Here is a 15,439-nt window from a genome sequence, read left to right as displayed (position 1 = left end):
ATTCTTGATGTAGGCCAGAGCTGTGGTGTTGTCCGAGTTGATTTGTACTATCCGACGAGAGACTTTGTCTTGGAAGAACTGGAGCGCTAAATGGATGGCTGCCAGCTCTTTGAGGTTTATGTGCCAAGACACCTGTTCCCCTCTCCAGGTGCCTGACACTTCTTCCCCCCCTAGTGTTGCTCCCCACCCCGTGGTAGACTCGTCGTAGAACAACACTAGGTCGGGGCTCTGAAGCTTGAGGGAAAATCCCTCCGACAGCTTCACAGGATCGAGCCACCACCTTAGGTGACTTTTTACCTCTTCCAAGATCTTCAAAATCATCTCTAGATTGTCCTTGTCTTTTCAGTTGTCTGTCAGGAAAAACTGAAGAGGTCTGAGGTGCAGTCTCCCCAGGGAAACAAACTTCTCCAGCGAGGAAATGGTCCCCAGCAGACTCATCCATTCCCTCACCGAGCATGATTCTTTCCCTAGAAAAGCTGACACTTTGCTTAAGCCTTGCTGCTGACGTCCCTGGGACGGAAAAGCTCGAAAAGCCACTGAATCCCCAGATACACAATGGACTGCATTGGGGTCAGATGTGACTTTTCGAAATTCACCAAAAGTCCCAGGGACTTCGCTAACGTTAAAGTAGTGTGCAGGTCCTCCAGACACCAGGCTTCCGAAGAGGCTCGAATGAGCCAGTCGTCTAGGTAAAGAGAGATCCTGACGTTTGTCAGATGAAGCCACCTCGCCACGTTCTTCATTAAAATGGTGAAGACCATCGGGGCCGTGCTCAACCCGAAGCAAAGAGCCCTGAATTGGAATACCTTCCCTTTCAGGACAAACCGCAGGTACTTCATCGACTGGGGATGGATCGGGAAGTGAAAATAGGCGTCCTGAAGATCTAATGACACCATCCAATCATCCGGTCTTAAGGCCCCAAGAACTGACTGAGGTGTCTCCATCTTGAACCTCTGTTTCTCCACAGAGAGGTTCAGACTGCTTACGTCTTGACACCGGTCGCCAACCTCCCGACTGTTTCGGCACCAGGAACAACCTGTTGTAAAAGCCCGGGGATTCTAGGTCCAAGACCTGTTCTACCGCTCTCTTTACGAGCATCTGCTCGAGCAGATCGTAAAGAATCTGTTGCTTCTCCCGATGGTAAGAGGGCGGCAGATCCCTAGGTGTCATGCACAGCGGGGGCGGTTTCAGGAAAGGGATCTTGTAACCTTTCTCGATGACGTTGAGCAACCAGCTGTCCGCATCTCTCTCTCTCCAGGCTTCCGCGAATAAACGAAGCCTGGCTCCTACCGGTGACTGAAGGACTACGTTCTCATTTCTTGCCCCTGAGCTTCGAAGGGGCTCTGCCTCTGGGAAGGCCTCTTCCTCGAGGAGACAGTCTCGAGGGGGCTCCGCCTCGAAAGGGCTTCTGCTTCTTTGAAGCTTGTACTCCCGAAGACGTCAAAGGGACTGCAGGACGTCGAGAAGATTAAGCAAGCAGGTCCTGTGTCGCCTTCTCTTGCAAGCTGACGGCAAGATCTTTGACCATAGCCTGGGAAAGAGATGGCTCGAAAGAGGGGCAAACAACAATTCCGCCCTCTGCGAGGGAGAAACAGACTTCGCCATAGTCACAAAACAGCGCTCTCTTTTTCAAAAGCCCTGTGCAAAAGTGCGAAGCCAGCGCCTCCGAACCATCCCTGACAGCCTTGTCCATACACGCCATGACGCTGGACAGTTCCCCCAGGCTAATAGAGTCCGGACTACGCGACTGGGTATCCAGTACCCCCAAGCACCAGTCCAAGAAATTAAACACCTCTAAAGTACAAAAGAGGCCCTTCAGATGGTGGTCTAATTCCGAAGGTGTCCATGTCACTTTCGTGGATGAGAAAAGCGACCTCCTCGGTGCATCCACCAGGCTGGCGAAGTCCCCCTGAGCAGAAGAGGGAACTCTCAGTCCGACGTCCTCTCCTGTCTCGTACCAAATACCTGCCTTGCCGCTAAGTCTTGACGGAGGTAGGGCAATATCCAAAACAGTCCACAAATAACGTGCCTAGCCACAGATCCAAATTCAAAAACCAAAAGTCAATCAGGATACTTAAGTAGCCGAGAAGTTTCCAAAATCCTAAGACGGAGGTACTGAAAACAGATGTTTACAGTACCGGCGACAGAGAAAATCTGAATAGAAAATGGGAATGGTTCCTGATACCCGCCTCCCAGCGGCGGGAATGGGTACTAACCACCTGACTCCCACTATGTGTGTCGTAAGTTTTGAAATTCTGTCGGACTTCGGAGAATACAGCTATATATATATATCTGACAGGTAAGCCTTCATGAACAAAATATATAATTCAATATGACTATAATGGATTTGACGATCCCCTTTGGCACATTGCTTGCCAGTTTTAGCAACATTGAGAAATCATTGATAAGGAAAATAGAGAAAAGACTATGCAAAATTAATGGAGCTGATGCAGCAATCCTTTTTAACAAGACTTGTTTGAAAGAGGGTCTACTCCCAAGACATTTAACGTCACATTTTGGAGTAGTATAATTTTCTTATGTTTTAATGTGCGCAATGAAAGTTTCTGATATTTACTTCCCTAGCAAATGACCCATAACAATCCAAATAGTATAACCCATCGTAACCTAGGCACCAGGTCCTACCCTACCAACTGCATGATACCTATCAGGTAGTTGAAAACATTCCATAAACTTACCTTAACTTGATTGGGAATTACTAGTCTATCACTGGCATTAACATTCTTGTAAGTAACTTTTTGTCTTGTCCCCCACCCAAAATCTCCACTTTCCCACCGTGGACCCCAAAATGTTAGGATCCATCAGGCTAATCAACCCAAGAGCCTCATTTGCTAATTAACCCATCTTTTTTTATACTATACCTAGTAGGTATGTCAATAAAATACAAGAATGACATTCACCCTAGTATACTCAGCTACTAAATGCAAAATCCAATAAGCTAACTGTTAAAAGTTAGTAAATAATAGCTACTGGCAAGAATAGCCTAGAACACTACCTATGCTAATAAATTGGGTTCATAATTTGATCAAAAGACAACCATAGCTTAACCTGGCCCTACTTTAACATACAATTATCTAGGTAAGCTAGTAGGTATACCTATAGGAATGGAATGGAATAGCCCAAAGGCCACGCACTGAGAACTACCGGTAATTCTAAAGAATAACTCCGTACGGACTGCACTGATCGTAACTGCGAATACGACGTCCACTAGGGATTGGGGCGTCCAATGTATTTCGCTGTGTTTAGTACTGGCCCCTGGGGGTTAATTACAGTCGACCACCCAAAAATAACGGTAAATTGTTAATAAGCAACCCGAATACTGTAGGAAACTGTAATTTACAAAGAAATACCCGACACGGAGTTATTAAGCTATTTACCAAACTACCTACTATACTATGAGGTCATTCAGTGCTGGACAGAAAATTGATACCTAGCGGATACCTAGGTTTGAAAAGTGTAAGTACTAGGCTAGGTAGTACTAGCTAACAAGAGGGAAACCGCCCAGCTGCACTGGCTATGAAATAGCTAGCTAGGCTAGTACCACATTTGTTAATTGGGTGAATAGCTAGGTAGCAAGATGAAAGAAAGATAGGATACCTAGGTAGTACCTAGTAGGTAGTAATATGAATGGCAGTACAGTACTAGGTACCTATAGCCTAATAAGAGGAATGGAAGGGGTTGCAGCTTGCGCCCGAAGGGACGCTCCAAAGAACGTTTAGTAGGTAATGCCTACCTACATTGCATTGCATGAGGTGTACTGACGACACTAGAGGCCCCTACGGAAATTAACTAGCCTATACATAGGCCTACCTAGTAGGCTACACTAGACCAAGCTTAGCTAAGTAGTATTTGCTTTATGAAACTGGAAATATCAGCCATGCTTCGATTACTATACTTAGATTAACCATTAGGTAGGGTAGTAGTAGTACCTAGCTAGCCTAGTAATTCTATTCATACTGGATTCCTGGTTTGAAGTTGCTTACCTCTTCCATTTACCAAAAAGCAGGCAGTCTACGGCCTTCAAATAATCTAAGACTAACGGTCAAGTTTGTAGGTAGTATTAGTACTTCCACCTACGTACCGACGCTTTTCTATTTTCATTCTTCAAAACTTAAGAGTTATAGGTAGGTAGTAATAGCTACCTCTCGTTCTGGGTCGCTTCTTGCCAACTTTGTCTCCTTTGCAGCACCAAGACTGCAGCTCGTTAGCTAGGCTAAATCATAATAACAAAACAAACAAGAACGTTCATTTATAAAAAGTAAGAATAGGGAAAGTGCAAGGGAATAAAATAGAGAAGGGGTTTCTTCTTGCTGTTGCTGGTTTGGTATCACAAAACAAATTTGGTTTGCTTACTGCATTTGAAAAACTTTTCTAGTTTATCCCAGTGTTTGTTTGACTCGTACCATGTTTACACCGCCAGTTACGATAAGTCCCATCCAGGGTTCCCAGGTGTATCAGACCAAATTATCGTACCAAACCTCTTCAAATTATCGTATTTTGATTAGAATTATCGTACATTTTCATATTATAATATAGCTGTATTTCATCTACAGCAATATATCTTTATATCTATTAATGTAAGGCTAAATAGAAAAATTGTGATGTCATTTCTATTTATTGCTAATAATGACAAAAAAAAATAGAACAAAAAGATAACTTTTCTGTAGGCTGTACAAAGTAGCCTATTTAGTACTTCAGTGATTGTTATTGTCATTCTATATCACCAATGTAAACTTTAAAAAAGAAAAAAATCACAACTAACATGAGTATTGCTTTAAGAAAATTGTCAATTGTTCTTAAACATCACATTACAATCCCATTACAAAAAAAAAATAAAATAAAAAATAAAATAAAATAAAACATGCAGCAAAATCATATAATTGTTTACTTTCAATTCTTCACTGATAGCCATTACTAATCATCAGTATTACATCAATGAAAATGAAATGGAAAAATACGACAAAAAGATCACTGTTAATAATCATCAGTATTATCATCAATGAAAACGAAGCTAAAAGATCAGTACTATACTGTTTATGAAGGACTCGCTAATTGTTCTTTATCATCACACTGTAATAACAATAAAAACGAAAAATATGTATACAGGAAAAAATGACTTCACTGACTTCCTTATTCATCATCCTTATCATCACCATCAAAGGAGAGAGAGAGGTACATATTTGTCTGTTACCTTTCCATATCTTCTTTTTTGCCTTCTGCTCCTTTTAAGCTTTACTTATTTTCAGGCGGCGAATGACCTTTGGGTGCCTTATAGCCTTGAATCTTCTAAATTACTATAAGTTGACGAAAAGGTTCAAATTATCGTACATTTCCAGTAATTATCTTACATATATCGCGAATTATCGTATATCGTACGCTCGTTATCGTTTATCGTACAGAGGGTCAAATTATCGTACTTGTACGATAATTATCGTACATCTGGGAACCCTAGTCCCATCCCAGATCTTGCAACCTGTTGTGGTCTTACAAGTTACAAGCGTTGCCTGTCTTTTTTTTTTTTTTTCAGCTTCCTGGGAATGCACTCTGCTGATGTCAGGATAAATCCTGGGTTCAGTAATGCTTACCTGCACTTTACAGTTATTTCTGGTTCTGTGCCACGCTAGTAGACGCTACCGACCCTGCTTATTGCCTTTCCATGCATTTTACATTTCATTACAACTACAAAAGGAACAAGAATATTCATTAAGGAAAGATAACAAATCACATTTTTTAAAAAGTAAATTGTATTTTTCCTAACTATACAAAACTGAGGTCCTTTACATTAGGAGTTACCTTCAGGATTCAGCGAAGCTGGAAACGGCCGCTAGACTTTTATACCAAGGCAGTTCGGTAGTTGAACTTTGTTACTTTATATATATGGTTGAACTACTGTCCGGGTTTACGCAAATCACTTTGCTTTTGGCCCAGGAATAACAGAAAGAGGGGCGGCATGCAGTGGGCCTAATGTGTAAAGGCCCTGCAGGTTTGTCCAATTTGTTCTAGGTTCAAATAGCACTTTTTTTTTTAAGGTAAATTGCATTTTTCCTAACTATACAAACCTGAGGTCCTCCTTTACATTAGGATTTACCATCAGGCCGCTAGACTTTTATAGCAAGGTAGTTCGGTAGTTGAACTTTATATCTATGGTTGAACTACTGACCGTGAGGAATTCCTCTCACAACGATTTTATCTTCTAATGTTTTTGTGTATTCACTTGTTTCCATGCTATTTGTCTTTTATTATAGTTATTAGTGTCAGTCTCATAAGAGATTATTGATTGATTTTCACTGCGTATTACCGTCTGTCAGGTAACCGACAGACAGGAACTGTTACTGTATTTGTATTCTTCTGAAAACCAAATATATTCACATGCCCATATATTTTGTAAAGATATGTACGTCTATATTGCATGACATAATAAGGTGAAAAAAAAAACACATCTACTCGAGAATGACACTCTTAACATTATTTCATCTGATTTTGCTATGTTCTAGTACGTAGTATCTGTGGTGCGGTTAGCACCGAAAAGATAGTTTTACACAAAGACGAAGTCTTTTGGACAATAATAAACTGTCAGTTGACGTTTTAGGTAAACATGAAGTATAATTACTGTTTTAGTTACGATAATTCATTTGTCTTTTATATATATATAATATATAATATATATATATAATATATATATATATATATATATATATATATATATATATATATATCCCTAGATAGGAAATCCCGTGCCAAATGGCACAGCTCCCCCTGTACTTTTGTATTTCCCGCCAAATTTTTCCCACAATTCATACTTCCTTGGCTCAGTTGGTGCTTTGGCGGGCATTTCAACACAAGTTCTTCATACTGTAAGGTGTGTAACTTGCTGCTCCTCTTCATTCACTCTTGGTGAGTACTCATGTATCCAAATGGCACAGCATTTCCTAATATGATAGTATATGGTGAAAAATATATTTTTCAGAAAAGGCCATTACCGCATGTAAATAACATAATGACTATGTTTTGAGAGTGTAATATCCTTATTAGATCTTGTACATAGTGAAACATGACTTACATTATTCCATTATAGTATTATTGATTTTTTTTTTTTTTTTTTAGTATGATAAAATGCCCAGGAAACGTAAGAGAACACTGTCCAGGGTCGACTTAGATGCCTTGGTGAATACCTCAGCTTTTGATAGGGTATTGTACACTACCCATGATGAAGGAATGGACAGTGACATTTCTCATTATGGGATTACTGAGTCTCCCCATCCCTCCCCTAGGGCTGGCCCGTCCACCTCCTGTGCCTTGCCCTCACAATTGAGTGTGAGATTGGTACTTCAGGTTCCATGCAAGCAGTGATAACACCTCACAAAGACCCTCTACAGACTGACAGTGATGAAATTGACAATTATTGAGTGTAATACTGATCATTTGCAACAAATGTGGAGATGATGATGAGGACATCAAGTAGCAGGTAACTATTTGTTTCATATTGCATTCACACATTGAAAATATACTAGAAACAAAGTTATTAGAAAAAAATTTTTTTATTGCATATACAAGCATAAAATTCACCAGAACATATCATCATAGCTGAAAACTCAAGTGTTTGCTGCTGGAGTGTAAATAATAATATGTCCATTTTTATTTATTCCAGGACCGATGTTTTCAGTGGTTCCCAGGATGAACAAGATGCCTAGGGGATTCTTTATAGTTCCTAGTTCATATATTCGAAAATCTTTTTTGCTGAATGACGTGTCTTTATATCATTACAGTACCTCAATTGATAAGATCTTTTTTATATCAAAGTTTTTTTCTAATAAATCAAAAATATATTCTGTTTAGTTTAATTGTCATAATTGAGGGTGATATTTGTTCATGAATATTATTTTTTTACTTTTGTATAGTTTTGGTAAAATAAAGCATGTTTGCATTTTTTTTTTTAATTTTTTCCTACAATGATTCCATATGGATACAGGATTTCCTATAGCGTTACGCGCAGGTACGATTTCCTATCTAGGGATATATATATAATTGCTCTTGGTGAATGTATTGTGCATATCACGTATGTATGGTAAGAGTTGAAGGTGTCATATTGGGTCTTGTGTGTGCCTCTCGCCAGAGAAGCCATTAGATGATGTGGCGAAAAAGATGGACTTATATGCTTAACGTTGTTACTTGGTCAAAAACCGCTAAAAGCCTTACGTAACAACTCTACAAAACTCCCTTTGCGGTTTCTAAATTACGGGGATATATCTCTCAACCCAATTCATTATTAACGAGGATAACACACCAATATCGTTAATGAATAGTACCACAATTAAGTACTTTCACTTACTGAGCAGTCCTTGTAGACATGAACTCAGATCATAAATCGCTATACGAGGTACGCGCCTCTCTCTCTCTCTCTAAATGTTGAGAGTACTCACGGGTTGATTTTCAGACCTTAGAGGACCACTGTGTTATTTCGTTTCTAAAAGTTATTTGCATAACCTTAAAGTATGAACACAATAAAGGTTTATCAGATCAATTTATATTCACCATCCACAAAACTGAAACATAGGAAAAATGAAATAAAATCGAGGGATATTGAAACGCATTTGATAAATTTACAGTTAAAATTAATGTAATAACTAAAAGTTAAACATATCAAAGAGTAATATATAAGTGACAAATGAAATTAATCACTCAAGGGGAATTGCAAATCAATGGCACTCAAATGAAACAAATTACGACAAAATTCAAAGAATCAGGGCAATCGCCCTTTCTAAATCCACATTCCACACACACACATCACTACTACACAACACTAGATAACAGGTCACCGTCACCTCAAAAGTTGACCCAAGAAGTTGTTCGTTCCGTCCTGCATTCGGGTTTTGTTGGGGAAAAGAGAAAAGTTATTCAATTACCACGAATGTAGAACTGACGTACAAGGTTTTCATGAACATAAAAAACTTTACAATAAATATCAAGTTCGTTGTCAAAAATAAATTCCAAATATAATAGTGTGCAACTTCAACATATTTATTAATTGGTGGTGTGTGTCAATACAATTTTGGGCGGTATCATGCCCATACAGTGCACTACGCACATACGCATACACACCCCTAGAGGGGCATGCAAAGGAGCGATCAGAGGGACGAACTACTACCCTTCCCTTCCCCTCATGATCTTTTGACCTCTCCTAATGGCCTCTCTGGCGAGAGGCACAAACAAGACCCAATGACACCAACTCTTACCATACGTAATATATGCACAATACATTCACCAAGAGCAATTTCATATATATAAGGACAAATGAATTATCATACCTAAAACAGTAATTATACTTCGTTACTAAAACGTCTACTGACGTTTATGCCAAAAGACTTCTTCTTTGTGTAAAACCATCTTTTCAGTGCTAACCGCACCACAGATACTACGTACTAGAACATAGCAAATCAGATAATATAATGTTAAGAGTGTCACTCTCGAATAGATGTGGTTCTTTCACCCTTATTATGTCATGCATATCTTTATAAAATATATGGGCATGCGATAGCATGGAAACAAATGAATACACAAAAACATTAGAAAATAAAATCGTTGTGAGAGGAATTCCTCACACCCTCCCCCACCAAAAATTCATACAACACATGTATATGTATAGTGTCCTTATAAAGCTCCTTCTCGAATCAACTGTTTTCTTTGTTCGTCGGCCTTAGCAGCTGTACTTCTCATGGGCCGACGATTGGACATCACTGGTGGTGGGGAACCTGTTGAGGTCGTAGGGTCATCCTCCGGAACACTCTCTAGGCCGTCTCCGACGTCCTTGGTTTTGGCCCTCTCAATCGTCTTTGTTGTTTTGTTTATATGGCTAGCCTCGTTTAAGGCTTCGCTGGTCTCGCCTACTTCATTCTGTCCGCTTTCTGTTGTTGATTCCTCTCTGACATTACATTCGAGTGGAATGACTTGATTCAATGGTCTCGTAAAATTTCCACTTGCTGTTTTTATCTCGACTGTCCTTATAACATTATCAGGACCTGCGTGGAGTTTCTCGATGATTCTCAAAGGGTACTTGTGTCAATTATCTTTTACTATAAGGACCAAATCTCCTATGCTTAATGGACAGATGGTTAAAGACTCGATGTTTCTGTGCCTCTCTCTAAGAGAAGACAAATAGTCAAGTAGCCACAATTTCTCAAACTTTCTTATTGTCTCACACAGTCTTGCATAGTTCTCCCTCAATTCGACGTTCTCATTGAAAGGTACGTTCGACGAATTTGTTCAAGAGGAGCCATTGTAATAGTTCTGCCATATAAGTCTGGCCGGGGTGAGCGCGAAGTCGGCGTTATCTTCGTTGACATATGTTAGTACTTAGTGGCCTGTTATTGATGATGTTCTCGGCTTCGGCGACGATGGTATTGAGTTCTATAAACGAAACTTTTTCTGTACAGGGCCCTTTGTAAGCACGATTTCACCACTCCGACCAGTCTCTCGTAAAAGCCGCCCTTCCATGGTGATCGGGGTGTTATGAACTTCCATTCTAAATTATGATCCATCAGATAATTTCTTACTTCGGGTTCTTCGCTGATATCTCTTAGAAACTTACTGCCTGCAATGAAGTTTGGCGCATTATCACTTATTAAAACTTTCAGAAGTCCGTGTCTTGCCGCGAATTGTCTAAAAACAAAGTGGAATTCTTGTGCATTCATGGATTTGCACACATACAGGGCAACTGCTCTTGACGTAGCGCATGTAAACAACAAGACATACGCCTTCTCGTTCTCAGCTTCATTTTCAGACACATGAATGTTTCCCGTATAGTCGACGCCAACACAGGAAAAAGGGACTTGATGCTTAACTCGTTCGGGTGGTAATGGGGGAAATCCAGGCAGACTTAGAGGTTGATTTTGTGCGTTCTTACACGATAAGCACTCTTTCAGGATCTTCTTAACGGACTGTCTCATTTTTCCAACCCAAAGCTGTTGTCTCAATATAACCACAAGTGTATTCGTGTTGCAGTGCAAGTTGAGTATGTGATAATGAGACACTATAAGTTGCCATAAGGGGTGTCGGCTGGCGACGAATACTGGATGCTTAGCGAATTCTGGCAATTCTGCATTATGAAGTCTTCCTTGGCACCGAATGACACCACTTTTATCAACATAAAGTCCTAATTGTCTGATAAGATTCCTTAACTCAGAGGGAACACTAGAACTCGTTTGTAACCCGTAGTCAACATATAGCGTTGGAAAAGCTTGACGCTGCATGATTCTGATTAAAACAAGTAAATTATTACTTTCCCTGAATTTATCAGGAAATATTCTTCTCCCAAACAAGATCAATCTACCTACAATCCTTAATGCGTGTTTCAATAAGGAGAACTCAGAACATTTGAATACAAGTACATCATCATCAGGGTTTCTCAAAACTGGTTCTACAATAATTTCATTTACATTAACAGGCTCTATGTAAACTACATCCTCTTGTTCTGGAAACTTATTTTTGTCAATAATCCAGGTCGGGCCATGAAACCACAAACCTGACTTACTCAAAAGAGACATTGAAATACCTCGCGTAACTAAATCAGCAGGATTATCCTCGCTCTTAACATATAACAACCTGATGTTATGACTGGACTTCAAGTCCTTGATTTCCTTTACTCTGTTGATTACAAACACTTCTTTAGATCTTTCATAAAATACCCAACTCAAAGCTACTTGGGAGTCACTCCAAACAGTACAATCTGAAAATTTAGGCGCATGCCTATAGTCAAAGCAAGTAATTCTTGACGGGGAATAGTGAGTGAGGGGATCGGGGCTACACGAGACTTACTAAATAGCAAGTGACTTGTGTGCTTACTACTAACAACATACGCACAGGCTCCATAAGCCACATGAGAGGCATCAACAAATACATGTAAGCTACAAGTTCCTTCATTAAAACAAAATCTAGGGACTTTGATCTCCTCAATAGAATTCAGTTGGTTTAACAATTCATCGAACTCTTTCTTTAAATCCATCATCAGTTCGTCATCCCAGTCAGTTTTCAGTCCCCACAATTTCTTCACAAATAGTTTTCCCTTCATTGTTACAGGCGTTAATATTCCCATAGGATCAAAGATGGTTGAAAGGAGAGACACAACCTTTCTCTTGGTCAAAATATGACAATTTGTCGAAAATTGCATTTTTCCTAACTATACAAACCTGAGGTCCTTTAACAATAGGAAGGTAACTAGCGGCAGCTGGGACGGTCGTAAGATTCGAACAAGGGGAGAACGGTAGTTAACTGCTTGTCCGATCGTGCGCGCGCCTGAGAGGTGAAGAATCACTTTTGCTTTAGGCCCATGCAAAAAGTTGCAGAGTGAGGGGTGGCATGAGGTGGGACTATATGTAAATGACCTCAGGTTTGTATAGTTAGGAAAAATGCAATTTTCAACAAATTGTCATTTGTTCCGATACGTAATACAAACCCTCGGTCCTTTAACAATAGGAAGACTCACTTATTGGTGGGAGGAATCTGAGTCTTTTTGGTGAACAGACTGGTGTTCGTCCAACCCTGGAATGCCTCCCTTGTCGTAAGAGCGAGGGAGGGATCCAAGCCTCTGTCAGATTGATCGGGGTGTGCACTGCAGGATCAATGGTCAGACCTCTGGGCCAAGTACTAAGAGAGAGGCAAGCGTATCTCTTCATACCAGCAAGCAAGAACTTGTTCCTGTTTGCAAGAGACAATCATAAAATTATGGGTTTGTCTCAAGTTGGCATCCACTTCCTCCCCCTTGTTGGAGGAAGTGGTGGATATTTACTCCTATCCCTACTGAAAGGGATAGGATGGTGCTCTATTGAGTAGCTCACCTGCATCTCGTCCTTACCCAGCAGGGTGACGACCGTATCCCTCTACCCAGAGGTAGAGGGGAGAAAAAGATGGGAAGAGGAGCCAGTCACACTCTCATTCACTCATCCATTCTTACAGTCACACCAGGACTCGATGCTGTTCAGCCTGCGAGGGTCTGGGTTAACTACACAACGTGTTGAGCAACCACCACGGGTCCCAAGGAAAAAGATCCAAGGACCTGTGGGCAATATCCCAAAGGTAGAAGGAGGTGCATGTGGTCCAGTTGGACCAGGCCCCTGCCTTCACTACCTGCGCCACGGAGAAGTTCTTGCGGAACGCGAGAGAATGACGAAGAGGCGTCCACACTCATCCTGGGTGTCGAGTTTCTTCAGACAGCTCCGTCGCGCCTTCACAGGACAAAGCAGCATAGCCTTCGTATCGGAGGTGGTGAAGTCCATTAGGGAGGGTATTGTGAAGGACTCGAACCAATCGTCAGGGACCGAAGGGTTCTGAGTCTTCGCTACGAAGATCGGTACGAAATCGAGCGTCACAAATCCCCATCCCCTGTATGCTTGACTTCGCAGGAAAAGTCATGCAGTTACCTCAGACGAAAAGAAGGGAGTAGTCGTATGACCTATCCCTCTTCTCGACTTTGGTGATGTCCAGTACCCATACTGACAAGCTATTAAGACGAAGTAATGATTGCTCTGGAACAACCGAACTAAGTCCACAGCGTAGTTCGTAACTGACTCAGGCGCTCTGACCGCTGCCGACAGACTGATTCGGAATCAGTAGTGAGGCAAGTTGTCCAAGCATCCGGGTAACTCACGTGACCTTCGCCCTTTAAAGGGTTATGCCGAGAGACCAAACAAATAATGTATTTGTTTGTCACCGATGCCGGACGGCGCGGTGATGATTCTCTTAATGCATGTGCTCAAAAGGCGAAAGTCAATTGCCTTCTAAAGACCGAGGTCCCTGACGGCAAGACACTCTCATAGACGTTGAATCTCAGCTAAGGAGAAACAACACTATGTGCTGTTGAAGACGAAGGTAGACATTGAATACAACCTACGTCTTCATGCTGAATCGAGAGAAGGAATCTCAAGATTCTGAAGCTGTGCTTACAAATGACTGAGAACTCTAACCCCTATTTCATTGCTGTCCAGTGAGGAGTCGTAGTTGCAATGAAAGCGGGGCATTCTCAGTAATGAAAGCACTTCCTGAAGAACTGCTTCTCATGGGCTGAACGTTTGGAAGTAGAGCTGGCAGGTCTGGGAGGAGACGATGTCTTCAATACATCTGCTAAACCGCGGTGAACAATGAACAATTGCACACCTCCGAATAAGAGATATTTTGAGGACAAACTCAGATTCCGCAAAAATCATTCGCATTATCGCAGTGCGATGCAGCAGTCCTCGTCGAGATCGAAACCTCTCAGGAGGACCGAAGGAGGGGGAAGAAGAGCTGCAATACTCCGAAAAAACGCCGCTGTCGCGGCAGAGGAGGAGGAAGTAGCTTGCTCGACCGGCTAGACCTGAGCGAGCCTTCTCGTCCGGAGACGAGAGGCTCTCCTGGTTCAGAACAGAGTCGAGAAGCTCTTATCGCGGCAAGCCCACCGTCAGTCTGGTTCCCTACTTCGGGCTCCAGAGCGACTTGAGCCGTGACGTGGCTCTTCTGGTGGGAACGGCGATCCTTCCCCCAGGTCGTTGTGCTGACGAATCAGCACAATAACCTGGGCAAAGTTCCTCTGGATCTCGGGAGTTACAGCGTCTTGAGGAGTAGGACCGTCCAGTCCCTCCAACAAGAACAAGAGCAGCTTCCGAGACCTTCCTCCTTCAGAAGGAGGACCAGCAACAGACCCCTGACGGTCGCCTCCAATCACTTGCGCGTACGTCCTGGCTGGTCCTAATACCATACCTGGCACGTGCGGCGTCGTGACGGGATCGTGAACGGCACACCTCTCACAATCGCTCCTAGATACCTCGCTCTTCCCGGCGTATCCCGAGGAAGTTGAAGGTATTGGAGAGACAGACCTGACGCTAACCCCCCGCTCGCTGGCAGGACCAGCGTGCATGGGGGTCTGCAGCCGATCACCAACCCGTGGTGGGGATCGATCTGCATGCCTGGCCGTGCCGCTCACCTGTGGCAAGCGGCTCGACTGAGCACGTTGACCCCGGTCCTGTGCGTCAGACAAACTGCTGCTAGTCGCTCTCTCCGCCCGGTCCCTGTGGGAGTGGCAGTCAGGTGACTTGCAGAGCTCGCTTTCGCAGTGAGACCGGTGAGCGTCCTCACGGCGCGTCAAACCGCTGGTACCAGCCAAGGCTGGTACCGACGGTCGGGGGGACCTCTTCCCAGCCTCAGCCCGTGGCTGGTCAGAGACCGTCACGTCTACCAGGGTTACCAGCTGGTTGCTGCGAGAGCAGCCGCTGGCCTGGCGAGAGTCACATGAGCGGCTCTCACCAGCTTCTGCTCCGTGCCGCGGTCCTGGCGCTGAGCGAACTCTGGCGCCAAAAATTTGGCTATACGCTCTCCCGCGGGAGATCGTATACTCGGAACTTCTCGCCAACGAGAGACCGAGCCGGAACCTGGCGTAGCGGCAGCGCAGCAAGCA

General features: G+C 42.6%; 2 protein-coding genes and 1 long non-coding RNA gene across 33 annotated transcripts in view; 1 reads left to right on the top strand and 2 right to left on the bottom strand.

Annotated features, from left to right (window-relative positions):
- LOC135196233 (uncharacterized) overlaps nt 1-6,079 on the bottom strand; it is a 152,654-nt gene extending 146,575 nt beyond the window's left edge. For 5 of the 31 annotated variants that reach the window (XM_064222907.1, XM_064222901.1, XM_064222904.1 and 2 more), the window contains exon 1: nt 4,372-4,456. The gene's annotated coding sequence lies outside the window, so the exon portion shown is untranslated. The other 26 variants (XM_064222902.1, XM_064222903.1, XM_064222881.1 and 23 more) reach the window with 16 other exon arrangements.
- Nucleotides 6,080-6,774: 695 nt separating this feature from the next.
- On the top strand, nt 6,775-7,946 carry LOC135196030 (uncharacterized). The gene is made up of 3 exons (XR_010310288.1): nt 6,775-6,912; nt 7,123-7,483; nt 7,667-7,946. It is a non-coding gene; the product is annotated as an uncharacterized LOC135196030 (long non-coding RNA).
- A 1,720-nt stretch (nt 7,947-9,666) lies between these two features.
- LOC135195907 (uncharacterized) lies at nt 9,667-12,082 on the bottom strand. The gene is made up of 3 exons (XM_064222414.1): nt 11,830-12,082; nt 10,604-11,740; nt 9,667-10,034 (listed from the first exon to the last, which is right to left on the bottom strand). Exons 1-3 carry the CDS (start codon nt 12,080-12,082, stop codon nt 9,667-9,669), a joined length of 1,758 nt encoding a protein of 585 aa, XP_064078484.1.
- Nucleotides 12,083-15,439: the final 3,357 nt, after the last annotated feature.

This window comes from Macrobrachium nipponense, chromosome 17, assembly GCF_015104395.2.
Source record: "Macrobrachium nipponense isolate FS-2020 chromosome 17, ASM1510439v2, whole genome shotgun sequence".
NCBI lineage: Eukaryota > Metazoa > Arthropoda > Malacostraca > Decapoda > Palaemonidae > Macrobrachium > Macrobrachium nipponense.
Note: the sequence above shows the minus strand (reverse complement) of the source record. Positions and strands in the feature narration are given on the sequence as shown.